Here is a 16,741-nt window from a genome sequence, read left to right on the forward strand (position 1 = left end):
CTTCCCACGTATAAGAAATAACCACACGCTTTTTTTATTAAATCCCTGGGTGGCTAACGCAGAAACTGAAAGTAAGTGTTTTATCCTTAGTACCACTCTTGAGTTGTAAAACTATGACATAGTTTATTTCATAATTTAAAAAAAAAGGGCTTTTCCCCAGTGGGCTTTTTATTAAAAATAAAAGTAAATTTATAGTAAAACATCATTATGATGTAATTTGCAGGTGTCGAGAGAGATACTGCTTATAAGCTTTTTTCACATTTTAGCTGACCACGTTGTTTCGTCGCTGTGTAAATCTCGAGAAGGTTTTGTAGGGAAAGAAGAGCATGAGTTATGTTGGCCCCTTTGAGAGTGTAACCGCTGTCTGTTCTCAGCGCCAACAGCGCCTCCTGGGGGGCCACGTGACCGGTGCCGCGTCTCCAGGCCTCCCCCTTCTCTTGCAGATTTGGGACATGACGCCCGTGGTGGGCTGCAGCCTGGCGACTGGGTTTTCTCCACATTGATCCAGGAGCCGGGCGGGGTCTGCACCTTCCCAGCAGCAGCCTTCACCAAACAGGATGCTTCCCTGTAGCTCCACAGTCACTGTCACGTGGATGGACAGCAGCCACTAAAAACCAAATCAACGTTTTTAAAAAGAAAAAAAAAATGTAAAGGTGTGTTTTGGGGCCTTTGTGGAACTACCCGTGGGATGTAGCGGGTCCCCAAGGAATGGAGTTACTCCAGCGAGACGTCCTCGGGCGTGGTGAGCTGACGTGTGCTGAGGCAGTAATTTAGCACGCGAGAGTTTCGGAGGAAAAATACTGAATGGAAGAGTTAAAGCCTAGAACTTTCTTCAGGCAGTTCCAACTACAAACACACTTCCCCCCAGACCTGCTGGGCCCGCAGGGGCTCCCATGCTTCTCTGCAGGCAGAGCAGGGGTCAGGGGAGGAGGGCTTGTTCTCTCCCTTGGGGGCTGCAGTGGGACTTAGGAGCCCAGAGATTCTCCTCATCTGCTGGCAGTCTGTGAATATTCTCTACGCCTCGTCACTGAGAAACCTCTTAACAATATCTGTCCTCTCCAGGTAGTGCCATGTCTGCTCTTAGTGTGTGGCCCACTTCAGTTGTTTCTCGTCCCAGCCAGCATGCCGTGGGCGAACTCTCAGATTGTCACTAAGTGAGCTGTACAGTTTCTATACTAACCAAGGCAGTCCGCACTCTTCCCTTTCCCCCAAATGTGCTCTGAGGACGAGACGTTTCTATGGTGCTGTTAACACGGGACTCACACAAGCCGCCTGACTTTTTCTGATTGCAGTCAGTGATGACTAATGGAAAACCCAGCTACCAGCATGACTGTGATGGGATGTGATCAGCCCATTCCATGGAACAGCCCAGTCCTCCTAAAAGACACAATCTATTTGCAGTTCCAAGATGAGCCCCTGTGATACTGTGGCAATTTAACAGACACCTCAGAAAAGGACTCCAAAGCTTTTTAAACTAGGTTGACTTTTAGTTATAACTTATTTCATAGAAGGAAATCGGTAATCCAGAGCAGTAACTGTTAACCAGGTCCTGCACAGTAATCCCTAACTTGTAAATTACTTTCATAACAATTAGCAAAATCTGTTGTATCAAACGGCATTTTAAAAGTTTTTGGCGACTTAGTACCAGGATGGGGCAGAGGTAGGGAATGGGGAGCCTGTCTCTTAATATTCAAATATCTATTTGTTTTTAACAGCAAAACATGTATCTGTTACTTTAGGGCTATGGAAGTGAGTGGAGAGAAGTCAACTTTTTTTAAGGACAGATTTTAAAATAGATAGCAAAAGTATTTTTGTTAGTCTTACTAATGGATATTGAAAAAAACTACTGCATCGCTTTTGGGGGATCATATCAAGACAACATCGTTGTGTACGATATAACTAAGGGACTAAATATTTTAAAATAACAGCTGTTAATTAAAATGGTTTTTTTAACATCTTTATTGGAGTATAATTGCTTTACAATGGTGTGTTAGTTTCTGCTGTATAATAAAGTGAATCAGCTGTACATATACATGTGTCCCCTCCCTCTTGAGCCTCCCTCCCACCCTCCTTATCCCACCCCTCTAGGTGGTCACAAAGCACCGAGCTGATCTCCCTGTGCTATGAGGCTGCTTCCCACTAGCTATCTGTTTTACATTTGATAGTGTATATATGTCAGTGCGACTCTCTCACTTTGTCCCAGCTTACCCTTCCCCCTCCCCGTGTCCTCAAGTCCATTCTCTACGTCTGCGTCTTTATTCCTGTCCTGCCTCTAGGTTCATCAGAACCATTTTTTTTTTTTTTAGATTCCTCCATATATATGTGTTAGCATACGGTATTTGTGTTTCTCTTTCTGACTTACTTCACTCTGTATGAGTTTTTTTTAATAATAGTTTAAGACAGGCAGTTAAACTAAGATGTCTTAATGGCCAAGTGGCACAAATAAGGAGAGGGGGTCAGGCTCATCATGTTCTAGAATGATCTGCAGTAGAAGTCGACTTTGTTGCTCCTTGTAATCTTTGTGTTATATCACCTGAAAAAGATGTTTTCTTTAAAACTTTTTACTAGGCCCTTTGCCTAATGTCTGTTACTAACATAATCCAGAAGAAAGTTTGAGTGATGGTAACTTGAATGGCAGTGTTGAATGTTAGCTTGGTTTAGTCAATGGTTCAGCTCATTCAAAGGTGCCATCCTGGGGATTTTATGAAGTCCTGCAAGGAAAATAGAATATGATCGATCCCTTGCCATGTTGAAGGGTGCCGAACTGCGGTTTTGCTTTCCTTTAACCTCTGTAAAATGTGATTTTATGATGCCTGTGGTAGACTGAGCAGAGTTTCGCAGCTGCTGAGAATATGCCTTAGCTTTGAGACTTTTTTTATTTTAAAAAATCCTTAATGAAAGACTCAGTGTTTCATAGAGAATATAAGGCTGATATAGCGCTTCCTAAGGGGTTAACCTAAGTCAAGGAGGAAAGGTCTGTGTGAGGAAGAATTGGAGCAGGGTATCCAGAAAGGGAAAGGAGAATGTTTCAATGTATTTTTTCTCCACCAGAGCTTATTACGAGTTTTTTTTTTTGAAATGCACATGGCAGGCTTGCCTTGTCTCTATCACACACTAGGTAACAAATGGGGTAATATTTTTTATAAAGGTGGGTGACAATTATTTTCACAATTTTAGCGACTGGGCACATAGAGAACAGCGAGACTTCTAGTTATTGCCTTATTTTGACTGCGTTACTCTTTAAACGGGTCACTTAACATAGTTCTTTGAGTAAGGGTTTACCGGCTTTTCCATTCCTGAACACTCACGCTGAGTTGCAATTAGGGATCACAAAGTACAGAACATTAGAAAATATCCTTCTGTTTAGATCTAGTATGTTTGTGATCAGGACTTGCCAATTCTTCATTCTAAACATGTTCTAAAATTGCTCTCTATTAGTGCAGGTGATAGGAATGTACCCTTATAGCATGAGATGGAAACAGATTATTCATTACATTGTAAATCTCTGTTTACTATGCCCTAGTTCTATCCTGCTGCCTAGAGGATATAAACAAAACATATTGCTCTAGAAGATGGTGTCACTTTGTTCTCCCCCTGAAGCATTCAGTTTGTTAATACCTACATTTTTAAACTGTTGAAATAGGCCTAAGTATGGAATAAATACCATAGTGGCTCAGACCCAAGGAGATATTTTCTAAAATCAGTTTTCTTTTTTTTTTTTTTTTTTTGCGGTACGCGGGCCTCGCACTGTGTGGCCTCTCCCGTTGCGGAGCACAGGCTCTGGACGCGCAGGCTCAGCGGCCATGGCTCACGGGCCCAGCCGCTCCGCGGCATGTGGGATCTTCCCAGACCGGGGCACGAACCCGTGTCCCCTGCATCGGCAGGCGGACTCTCAACCACTGCGCCACCAGGGAAGCCCTAAAATCAGTTTTCATTACATTGCGTCCTACTTCCGTTACTGGACCTGGTATCTCCTTAAATGTAAGAAACCCGTTACTATTCATGATAAACCATCTCCTCATTATAAATGTGAAGTTTAACAAGTAATACATGCTATATTTATTCAAGTGTCTATTGCTTAATTGTTAATTGTGAGCAGATTATTGAATGCCTACTCTATTTTCTGCTATTTACTATACAGTAACTCTTTGAGTAAGCTGAAGTTTAATTGTGCAACAAATTTATATTAGAATACAATTTAAAGTGTTTCTCTCTAGAGGCTTTTTTGACTGGGGAAGCAAAGGGCAATGTTGATTAGTACATTTTGTCTTGTACTAGCTATGTTTCTATAAGATAGGGTGCCCTGCGTGTCCCAGACAGCTAGAAAACTTTGTTCTTTGCTTCTATTTGCGGCTTCTGTTTTTGTGGTTTTTTTGAGAATGTGCGTACAATAAAGTGTTCCTTGCTTGTTACTCTGTTGCTTAATTTGGCTTTTGTTATGTTTGATCTGGACGTAGGGCAGCAGTAGTAGCTACCGTGGTTTAGCACTGTCTGTGTGCTGGGTGCTCTGCGGACTTTGCATTATTCAGTCCCGGCAACACTTCTGCAAGGCATTGTTTTCCCCGTCTTACAAATGAGAAAACCAAGGAGATACTGTCTGTCTGACTTGAAAGCACGTGCCTTCTTCATACCGCCTGCCTTAATGTGCTAGCGTGTAATGAGAGTTTTATATAAAGGAAGTAGGTATGATCTGTTTTGAAGTTTGTGAAGCCCTGGAGTCGGATCACTCAGGATATACAGGCCCCCTGAGTGCCCTGAGCCACGTGGAAACACCATGATCCCTGCGCTAGGTCCCCTTGCCAACAGCTCAGTCTTATGAAGAAACACAGGGTGGTTCAGACCCAGGACAACTGAGTCCTCAGCGTAACTGATAAGGGGTTGGTTTATAGATCAGAATGGCAGTTTAGTCCAACCACCCAGAGAAACCACTGTTAAACTTATGCTGTGTATCTTTCCAGGTTTTTTTTTAAATGCACATGTACATATAGAACACACACTTATAGTGTTAATGGATGACTACCTTTTTTCCCCACCTGATGTAGTACGGATAGTTAGCCCATGTCAAAAAATTGTGCACGCTGTTAGCATCATTAGTTGCTGCAAAGTCGCAGTGGACACTAGCTCTGTGCTGTCTGAACGTGTACTGGGACTGCCAGTCTCCAACTCTGTGAGGTTACGTAAGTCCACGTGACTTACTTCAACACTTGAATTTGTTCCTTTGAATAGGCAATAAACAGGCATAGCTTAGTGTCTTAATCTATGGAATTCCAGCTTGTTGACTTACGGGTTTCTGTAAGACAGTCTAGATAGAACCCAGGTCACCTCTGGCAGACTGTGCAGTGGACAAGGATGCGGGGGATAAAAGGTTGGCTGGATGACCTCAGTGCTGTTACGACAGCCTGATGTGCCTGTTGCCGAGGGTGCTGGAGAGTCAGCTGGTCGCTTTTCACTCAGAAAGTGGAAACAGACCAGCAAGTTGTTTCCTGCCTTCCCTTTTTAGGTTTCACCTGCCTCACTTATAAAAACATTCTCGGGAGGCTAATGCTGGTACTTGAGTTATAGCTTCCTTTCCCATCCATCACTCTTTAGTCCCTAAGTTTCCTTGACTATAGTTAGATCTCTTTCTAAATCTTTTCACTGCACACACAAACCATCCCTTAGGGAGTTTATTACATATTGATACATATAGTTTCCCACAAAAGTTGAGTAACACACTATGAGACCACCTTCTTGACTTTAGTCTTGTCATCTGTGGCATAGAAATGGAGTCTGTGAGATAGCTTCCCAGGTCAAACCCACGTGGAAAACTGAAGATTCAAGCTCTGGTCCGTCTGACCTCAAAACTCATGCTTCTTTTTCTAGTACCCCATCTGGGTCTTTCATATTTGAAGAAATTTTAGATCCTGGAGAAAGATAAAGTAATAGAAATTGCGTTACACCATTAGCAAGGGATGTGTGGTATGTTTTCCCACACCCTAGAGTTTAAGGTCAAGAGGGGCATTAGAATTCTATTTGTCACCCCCTCACCTTCACCCTGGACTCATGAATCAGTGGTGTCACTGATAGGTGGCTTCTGTGGTGACATTTATAACACCAGGTGTCTTACAAACCAATCATTTCCCGTGTACTCCAAAGAGCAGTGATTCTTAATCCGTGTTTTATGATATTTATGATCCTCTACTATTTATACATCATTTTGAAACTGTTAAAAAAAATTCCTTCCAGAAAGTAAATTGTATTTTTATCTGAAATAGATTAACATTAATGCACAGCAAAGAATGTAGCAGTGTCCCCAGATCAAGCTAATAAATTTGAAAGAACTTGGGAATCACTCTTCTAAAGTATGGCTGTTAAGCCTGGGACACTGGTAAGGGACTTTTATTTAAACCTGCTCTCGTAACGGGGATTTTCATCTATTCCCGCAACATTTAAGAATAGCCAATAGCCCGTAGACTCCACCAAAATCAAACCCAACTAATAAAGTCACAAAACAGTTACATGACTTTACTATTTCAGAATTCAAAGTATCATTCCCTTATTAAATAAATATGATATTCTTTTGACAAGATAATGGTAACCAGATATTTCAATAGCTGTAGATTGTTCCAGTTAATGCTGTGATATCAAAATTTGCATGATTGCACAATTTGTTGAATTCAATATACCTGAAGTCACAGGAAGGAAAATCATCTTCGAACAATTGCAGGCTTAGTTAAACTCTTCTTCCGGACCCACCACATGCTTTAACTCATGACGGGAGACTTGATACATACATTGTGATGGCCTGCTAACATGTGCCCTGGTTCTTGCCTGAGAGCCTCTGAAAGGCAGGGACCAGCCTTTCTATCTGTATCCTCATTGCCCATCATACATTTGTTTCTTCTCATCCTTTGAAAATGCCACATTAGGCTGAATACGTTGAAGGTTTTATGTGCTCTTCCTTGAGCTGTTACCTGTAGTTAGAGGAACTAATTGAAGAGCAACTTCTAAAATTAAGTAGGAACATCTGGTTGAATTAACCCAGTGTAGTGTCAAAAAGAGGAAGGGAGAGGAGAAAGCATACGGTCAAACAGAAATTTGTTTCATTTCTGGATTTACTTGTGTAAAAATAATTCTTTGCTCAAGTGACTTGGGACTTTATTTCTGCGTTGTTATTGTACTTTCCTATTTCTTGTATTTTATTGACATGGCATCAGATGTCTTTTGCTGCAGGGGTCATGTCAGCTGTAATCTATCAGATGAATCCCAAGTTGCAAATGTGTGCTGAAAATACAGGCAAGCTTGCAGGCACAAACCTCAGTACAAGCCTATTGGCTGTACCTTCAAAATGTATCCCAGTACGGCCACTCTTCACCATTCAGCTGCTATTACCGTGATCCAGTTCCCTGTCATCTGCATTGTTCCAGTGGCCTCCTAACCAGTCTCCCACCTCCTGCCCCTAACAGCCTTTTCTCAACACACCTGTTAAAACACGGCTCAGGGGCTTCCCTGGTGGCGCAGTGGTTGAGAGTCTGCCTGCCGATGCAGGGGACCACGGGTTCGTGCCCCGGTCCAGGAGGATCCCACATGCCACGGAGCGGCTGGGCCCGTGGGCCGTGGGCGCTGGGCCTGCATGTCCGGAGCCTGTGCTCCGCGACGGGAGAGGCCACAACAGTGAGAGGCCCGCGTACCGCAAAAAAACAAAAAACAAAAAACACGGCTCGGATCATGTCATTCCTGTACACAAAACCCTCACGACTCCACCCCACTCACAGTAGAAGCCCAAGTTCTAACCTGTCCCGTCATTATCTCCCTGACTTCGATGTTCTCGTTGCTTGCTCCTGTCTAACCATGCAGTTCTTGTTTTCCTCTCTCTAACTTCTATGGGACAGAGAATTTGTGCAAACACAGCATGGAGCAGAGGATCAGGCACGTCACAGACACTTAAATGATGACGCCTGTATGTGTACAGTTTGGGTGCTGTGTGCATAAATGCCAAGGAACTTAGGTGAATTTTCTTAGGGAGTGAGTCCGCAGTGTGAAATTCCTGTTCCTCCACCACCATCATTCCTACCCACCCTATCTCACGTTCCAAGCTACTCTTACAGTTTCCAGAGGCTGGAAGGAGCAGTTAGAGAAAAGTGTAGAGAGGTTATAGAAGCTAAGTACACGGGGGACATGAGATGTTTCTAAAACATCAAGCACTAGTTCTGGGAGTCTGATCATCATTAAGACCTAATCAGAAGACAACACTCTGCAGCTTCATGTTTTGTTTTGTTTTGTTTTTGTGGTACGCGGGGCTCTCACTGCTGTGGCCTCTCCCGTTGCGGAGCACAGGCTCCGGACGCGCAGGCTCAGCGGCCATGGCTCACGGGCCCAGCTGCTCCGCGGCATGTGGGATCTTCCCAGACCGGGGCACGAACCTGCGTCGGCATTGGCAGGCGGACTCTCAACCACTGCGCCACCAGGGAAGCCCTGCAGCTTCATGTTTGATGGGTATGATGGTTTAAAAATATTTCTGCAAACGCTTAGACCCTCCTCCTATTGAGTGGTGGGATTTAGGTACCCTCCCCTTGACTCTGGGCCAACCTTAGTGACTCACCAATAGATTATGCCAGAAGTGACACCGTGCAGTGTCTGAGGCTAGATAAGGAAATACCACACAGCTTCCACCTGGTTCTCTGCGGGAAAGCAGCCACCTGAGACCGCCAGGTGTTGTGGTCGGCGGCAGAGCTGAGCTCCGTCTGACAGCCAGCATTATCTGCGAGCCATGTGGGTGCGGCATCTTGGAGGCAGCCTATCTGAGCTCTCAGATGTCTGCAGATCCAGCTGACAACTGCCACGCAGGAGAGGAGCCAGTGAGGGCTGCCGAGGTGAGCCCTTCCCCAGTTCGTGACCCACCAAACTGAACAAAATAAAAGCTTGTTTTAAGCTGTTAAGTTGTGGAGTGATTTGTTACACAGCAGTAGTAACCTGAACAACAAGCCATTAATTCCTCATCTGGGAGCCATAGGACAGAGCACCGTCCCTACCCACCCGCCAACCCAAGCAAGAGAAGTGGACCCAAGGCAACACCAGTACCAACGAGCTTCTTCAGAAACAATTGGGATTCTTTTTCGTAAGAGTACTCTAGGGACCTATAGCTAATGGGTCATAATCCTCCTTATCTTTCTTCAGATTTCCTCCGCATTCCTACCCACCAAGCCCATCGCCCTACCTCCACTCCAAATTTTTCTTTGAGATTTCCCTTTTGGCCACATTAAACTTTTTTTTTTAACTTTTTATTTAATGTTGGAGTCTAGCCAATTAACAATGTTGTGATAGGGCTTCCCTGCTGGTTCAGTGGTTAAGAGTCCGCCTGCCAGTGCAGGGGACACGGGTTCGAGCCCTGGTCTGGGAAGATCCCACACGCCACGGAGAAACTAAGCCCGTGCACCACAGCTACTGAGCGTGCATGCCGCAACTACTGAAGCCCGTGCACCTAGAGCCCGTGCTCCACAACAAGAGAAGCCACCGCAATGAGAAGCCTGCTCACCACAACGAAGAGAAGCCCCTGCTAACTGCAACTAGAGAAAGCCCACGCACAGCAACAAAGACCCAACGCAGCCAAAAATAAATAAATTAAAACCAACAAACAAAAAACAATGTTGTGATAATTTCAGGTGCACAGCATGTATCCATTCTCCCGCAAACTCCCCTCCCATCCAGGCTGCCACATGAATTTGGTTTTGAATTAACCCAGTCTGTACTAAGCATATTCAGATTTTATATTGGTCATATTTAAGGGTGCTCTAATTTTCTCAATGTTTTTTGCGCATTATGTAAATGCAAGTTATGTACCATGATTAGGGCATTGAGAGTTCTGAATTATGGAATTCCCAGTTTTCTAAGCACTGAAACGTTACTATATGTGATGTGTATTACATCATATATATTGTGTTTTTATCGACACAACACCATTCATTGAAAAAATACTGAGTTTCTACCCTGTATAGGTACTATTCTAGATCCTTGAGAAAAAAAGAAAATGAACAAAACAAAGATCCTGCCCTTGTGGAATTTACATTCCTACAGAGGGAGACAGACAATACACAGTAAGCCTAATAGATAAGTTACACAGTGTACTAGAAGGTAATAGTGCTATGGAGAAAAGGCAAAGAACAGGTTGCCACAAACGGAGCATGCAGGTGGTGGGTGGGGGTAGTTTGCCAAATAGAGTGATCAGGGTGATACGTGTTCAAAGGATTTGAAGGAGGTGAGGAAGATAGCTGAGAGGAAATCAAGGAAGGACTTCCCAGGGAAGATAGCTGGATCAGAGGTTCCAAGACAGGGGTGAGCTTGATGTGTCAGGGGAAGAGCAAGGAGACCAGAGTGGCTGCAGTGGAATGAGTGAAGGGGAGAGTTTTAGCAGAGGAAGTGAGAGCTCAGTGGGGGCTGGATCACGGAGGCCACTGCAAGGATGCTGTCTTTTCCGGAGTGAGGTAGGAACCACCTGAAGGCTTCGCGTACAGGAGTGACATGAGCTGACTCGCATATTAGGAGGGTCACTGGCTGCTCCTTTGCCCATACCCTGTAGTGATGCAGGCAGGCAGGTAGCTGAAGAGGCTGGGAAGTAATCCAGGAGAGAAATGATGGCGGCTCAGTCAGAAAACGCTCCAAGTTTTCCCCTGAGCATTGGGAAGGGTGGGGCTGCCATATAGCTCAGAATTACGATCAGTTGTCGAGCTGAAAAATAGATGCTGGGGAACCCTGATCCGAACTCGTACCACAAAAAGAACCCAGCATATTCAGAACTGACCAGATGCCAAACCAATATTCCGTGTGCGTTTTTTCTTTATTTCACGCAACATCCATGAATGAGAACGAATAACCATTTTACAGAGAAGGAAACTAAAGTTCTGAAAGGTTCAGAGACATTAAAGTTCAGTGACCTTGCCCAGCCTACTAAGCGGAAGGGCCGGGATTCAATTCCATTTTGACTGTACAGCCTGTAGATTCTGCTGCAGCCTCGGGGACCCTCTTCCGCACTGGACCTCAGCGGCTGGCATTTTCACTATTTGTTTCTCATCATATGTTACTCAACTGTCCAGGTGTGTAAGACAGAGTTAATTACTGATTAAAAAGTGTCACTGCCTCCTAAATCTCCCCTCTCCTGAATCAGTAGATCCTCCAGTATCTTTATATCTACAAATCCACTCGATTTACCCATTTATTCAACTTGAATGGCTTCTGTCCTTACTGTTTATTGTCTCATATCGCTTGAGCACGTTGCTGCCAAAGACTGTTGAAGCCAGGTTGCTCTGGGTCCTACCTATAGTTTTCTCATAATAAACACATAATTCCTAATCATAGGTATCTAAGTATGTAAGGTTTCTAAGAGAAGGTATATGAGCTACCTGTAGTTTCTGTGTCTTTGCTATGCTGACTTTGGCACCATTTTATTTTTGACATCTAGATTCACTGTGGTGCCAGACGATCTGTGAATTAGGAATGCCTGATAAACTACATTTTTACATCTTTCTAGACTTCTGTTATTTGGAGATGGTTTTTTGTTTGGTTTGGGTATTTTGGGGCCGTGCCAGGCGGCATGTGGGATCTTGGTTCCCGGAACAGGGATGGAACCCGTGCGCCCTGCAGTGGAAGCACAGAGTCCTAACCACTGGACCGCCGGGTAATTCCTTGGAGATATTTAATAGGAGGGAATTGATGAACGGTGGCAATGCTTGCAGGGGAATTACTGCTGCATAAATGCCATGCCTACTGGACTATTCAGCTCCTCAGGAGGTGTGGGTTTGGGGAACTAGTCCAGGATACTTTTCGTTAGATGCCTAGCTTGTCCATTTGAGAAGGGGATCTGCAGACATCTTATTATCCCAGCGTGGAATAGTCATCGCAGTTATACTATTTTATTTGTTTTCTTTTCCATTGTAGTTAATTATTTTATATATACCATTTTAAAAGAGTGAAGTGTCCACTGATACCTTTATCATTGATAGACGGTGGCACGCGATCTGGTATGCAGGGTGCGTGCAGAACGACAACCACTCCAGACTGCCTCAGGGCTTTTAAATCTTGGTTTCTTACTTTTATTTATAAGTGAAATTAAATGGAAGCTTGTTCACCTTCATTCGCTTTCTGGTTCCATTAAATGGTGCACAATCACCCTCACCCTCAGGGTCCTACAAGCTCAGGATTAATAACTTGCGTGGCTTTGACTCCTTAAATGTTACGCCCCGGGAGCCTCACATGCTGCGCCCTAGTCCTGACCTGAGTCACATTACCCTCATCTTCTTAGGAATTATCATCATGTGAAGCTGTCCTCTTCGTTCATTCACTAATGTGAATAATGTGACTAATATTTCTCTCCCTCCTTAGACTATAAGCTCAATGAAAATATAAACTCTTTGTCACAAACAGCCTGCTTGTCCAGTAGGTTTAGGAAGCATCATGCCTACAGGCTCACAAAAGCAGTTTTATTTTAATTCCTTCTCAAATCAGAAGAGAAAATGAAGAAGAATGAATATATAATAACGAGTCTAGCCTGGATTATATTTGTCTTTATACCAACGTAGTCATAAAATATACTATTTAAGATATTTTTATGGGGACGGGGGGCCATGATGGCAAGAGTGGCCTGGGGCCCACAGAAGTCATAACGCAGCCCTGGTCACAGCACCTGGGACTGTGTCTGGCACATGGCAGGTGCTCAGGAAATCTCTGTCATGAGAATGAGTTAGTGAAGGGAGCATTCAACCAAAATAGAGATTTGGAGTCGAGTCAGGAGATATTGAACAAAGAGTTTTGTCCCTGGAGTCTTCCATTTCTAAGAACTATTGCTTCTCATTTCAAGTTTTAATCTAGATTGAAACAAATGCCCAAGGACTCTCTAATCCATACACGCTCCCATATGGACTCTACAAAACCACCTGTCTGTGTGATTTACAAAGAATGTGAGGACATTCTTAACAGCCCAGCCCAGCATTCTTCAGCATTCTTGCTGAAATGGAAGTTTTTTTGTTTTTTTGCTTTTGGTGAAAAATGGTTATTGTTCTCCCTTCGCTGGCCTTTCGTTTATCTAAAAAGTTGCCTAGTGTCTTCTCTTCATAAGTTCCCCAAGTTTTAATTTAAACACTTTATTTATACATGTCGGGAAACATTGGTGAATCTCAGTGAACTCTAGGGCACCATGCGCAAAGGTTAAGTGGATCACAGTGTTTCATATTCCAAGTCCCAGTAGTAGAAAATTCACATAGTTTATTTCAGAGAGTATACAGAATAACCTCTTTGGGACTGATGATAAATACCGTTGATAAATTCAAAAAATTTAGTTTTTGTTGTTAATGGTGATAGCCCTTTCTTTTACAAGCATCATCTAACTTTGTTTGGGAAGGGGAGGCAGTGTGGGACAATGGTTAGGAGTGCATCCCCTGATGACTTCATGCCTGAGCTTGAATCCCAGCTATCACTTACTGGCTGTGTGATCTTGGGTGAGTTACTTAGCCTCTCTGTGCCTTAGTTTCCTTATCTCTAAAGAGAAGGTTGTGATGGTGCCTACATCATTGGGAGGTTGTTATGGCCAAATCAATTAATCCATGTAAAAGTGTTTAGAATGGTTCCTGGCACATAGGACGTGTGCTCAGGACATGTTATGCAGATTCAAAATTCAGCTTATTAAGCCTTAGTAAATTAAAATAAACACCGGGCTTCCCTGGTGGCGCAGTGGTTGAGAGTCCGCCTGCCGATGCAGGGGACACGGGTTCATGCCCCGGTCTGGGAGGATCCCACATGCCGCGGAGCAGCTGGTCCCGTGAGCCATGGCCGCTGAGCCTGCTTGTCCGGAGCCTGTGCTCCGCAACGGGAGAGGCCACAACGGTGAGAGGCCCACATACCGCAAAACAAAAAAAAAAACAAATAAAATAAACACCTCTCTGTCTATAAACAGACAGGATTTATATTACTCAGGAGGCAAATTTTAGATTAATACCAACACTCTTGCAAGTTCTCATAAAATATAAACGTTGTCATACTCAAATTCCTTCTGTTTCTTTGTTATATTCCCCCAAATTAGTCAAGGTCAAAGTTTCTATCAGACTCTACAAGAGACCCAGTTAAAACAGGATCAATTTTCATTAGAATTAAATTTTGAAAAGAAGATTTTGAATTATTATGTCTACAGAGTATGATGCATTTTTCCATTTTTAATTTCTATTTTGATTTTGAAATTAATTCACATTGTTTAATAGTCATAATTATGAGTGATATATATGTTGATTTTAATTAGGTTTCCAGTTTACCTCCAGGACTTAAAACTATTATGACATCATTTTACTCAAAATGTAATTTTAATCTAAAATGTTTAAAGCTTCCATTTTAATTTCATGAATTAAAAGCTAAAGCATAACCACCACATCTCTCAAGATATGAAAGCTTCCTTCCTTCCTTCCCACTGACCACTGCCCCCCACCCCCCAAAACACCCAGCTTTCTTTACTTTGACACAGTATTGCTAATTGATTACTAGAGAAAAGAGCAACGTAATTCTAGTTTTCAATGATTTCACAGTGACTTTCACCCCAGGTAAAAAAGATTTCAATGGCCGTTTGTCTTTACAATAATCATCTTTTTTAAAAATAGAAAATATATTGCAGAAATAAGTCCTTCAAAACCAATAGCCAACAACAACCTACAGTATAGCACAGGGAACCATACAGTAGCTCCTAGTTCCAAGTTCAATATCTTGTAATAACCTATAATGGAAAAGAGTCTAAAAAAGATTCACTTTCCTGTAGTCCTGAAACTAACACAATATTGCAAATCAACTATATTTCAATAAAAGTTTTTTTTAGAAGACAAATGGTCTTGGTGTATTTGTGAGCATTTAAACATTATTTTTAAAAATTCCAATCATCTAGGACATGCATAAGACTGTTGAATTTATCTTGGTCCTCAATTATCAATAATTGAGAATGCTGTCAACGGCTTTTTTCTTAACTTTTTATTTTGACACAACTTCAGACTTACAAAAAGTTGCAAGAATTCCCATGGACCCTCCCAAATTCTCCAAATTTTAATATTTTACTATATGTGAAACTGAAGGCAGTCATCGGTTAGATCCCTTAAACTATAATTCGCTTAATAAATAATATCCTGTAAACTGCCTTCACTGACTAAGCTCGCTTTAATTATTTTTGCAAGTTGTATACCCTCCAAGCTTCACACAGTCTTGGTAATATATCACAAGACCTTCTAACTCCCCCCACCGCCATAGATAATACCTCTGACCTATGGGTTGCTATCGTAACAGTTGGAGCTGGCTAAGACTGGTTGGGACCACCGACCCTCAAACTGGGCCTGTGCAGCTGTCCAGTCTGATCTTTTGACGTCAGAGGGTCAAAATCTCCACCCTCAGATCAAGCTAATGCCACCATTTTCTGAACATGCGTCCCATGAAGAGCACGTAACTCAGATGCGTCTGTGCAGAGCAGCAATTACCTCACCTATTTCCTGCCTCAAATCACCTTCCCCTGCACCTCCGACCACCCTATACTCTACCCATAAATATCCCAAGCCCCTCGCCTTCAGGGAGGCCGATTTGCGAATTGTTCTCCCATCTCCTCACTTGGCTGCCTTGTGAAGAAACCGCTTCTCTGCTACAACCCTCGGCATCTCAGTGTTTGGCTCGGGGCGCTTTGGACAAACCAACCTGGTTCAGTAACACATGTAATGAATACTTTGAGACTCTATGAACACCCTATTACTCTTCAAATTTTCACCCACTAGTTTAGCATCCATTGGTGATTCTTGCTTGATGATTTTCTTGGTACTCACCAAGACTGCTTGATGATTTTTTTAATTCCAGCATTTATTCTACATTTATTAGTTGCTTTCTACTAAGAAAAGCTTTGCCTTGACCCAGCAATCCCACTACTGGGCATCTACCCAGAGAAAACCATAATTCAAAAAGACACATGCACCCCAATGTTCATTGCAGCACTGTTTACGATAACCAGGTCATGGAAGCAACCTAAATGCCCATCAACAGATGAATGGATAAAGAAGATGATGTGGTACATCTGTACAATAGAGTATTACTCAGCCATAAAAAGGAATGAAATTGGGTCATTTGTAGAGATGTGGATGGACCTAGAGACTGTCATATAGAGTGAAGTAAGTCAGAAAGAAAAAAACCAAATATCATATATTAACGCATATATGTGGAATCTGGAAAAACGGTACAGATGAACCGGTTTGCAAGGCAGAAATAGAGACACAGATGTAGAGAACAGACGTATGGACACCAAGGGGGGAAAGTGGCGGGGAGGGTGGTGGTGGTGGTGGGATGAATTGGGAGATTGGGATTGACATGTATGCACTAATATGTATAAAATAGATAACTAATAACCTGCTGTATAAAAAATAAATAAATTAAATTTTTTAAAAAAGCTTTACCTTTCCCTTCATCTGTTTGCTTGTTTGTTTATAAATCAATCAATCTATGTAGACTAGTGGATTCTTATTTTATCCAATAGGTTATAATCCTTTACTATTATTATTTTATTGCTTGAATTCGTTTAATTTTTCCCGTGGGAGTCCTTTCAAGCTGGCTCTTGTGTCCTCCTAACATGTCACTGTCATTCTTTGCTTACTTTCTGGCACAAGACATGCCAGGCTTTTCTTACACTTTCCCTGTGTCAGCCCTGGTGCCTGTCATGTCTTCAAAGTTTGTTTTATCTCATGGTATATAGAAGCAAGATCTGGGTTTT

At 42.8% G+C, this 16,741-nt stretch overlaps 1 protein-coding gene across 1 annotated transcript in view; it reads left to right on the top strand.

Annotated features, from left to right (window-relative positions):
* Positions 1 to 1,957, top strand: part of WDFY1 (WD repeat and FYVE domain containing 1) — a 47,111-nt gene extending 45,154 nt beyond the window's left edge. The window contains exon 12 of the mRNA XM_030834878.3: positions 444 to 1,957. Within this exon, the coding sequence (XP_030690738.1) occupies positions 444 to 503 (60 nt within the window). The 3' untranslated portion in view covers positions 504 to 1,957. The remainder of the gene's footprint in view (positions 1 to 443) is intronic.
* Positions 1,958 to 16,741: the final 14,784 nt, after the last annotated feature.

This window comes from Globicephala melas, chromosome 7, assembly GCF_963455315.2.
Source record: "Globicephala melas chromosome 7, mGloMel1.2, whole genome shotgun sequence".
Taxonomy (NCBI): domain Eukaryota; kingdom Metazoa; phylum Chordata; class Mammalia; order Artiodactyla; family Delphinidae; genus Globicephala; species Globicephala melas.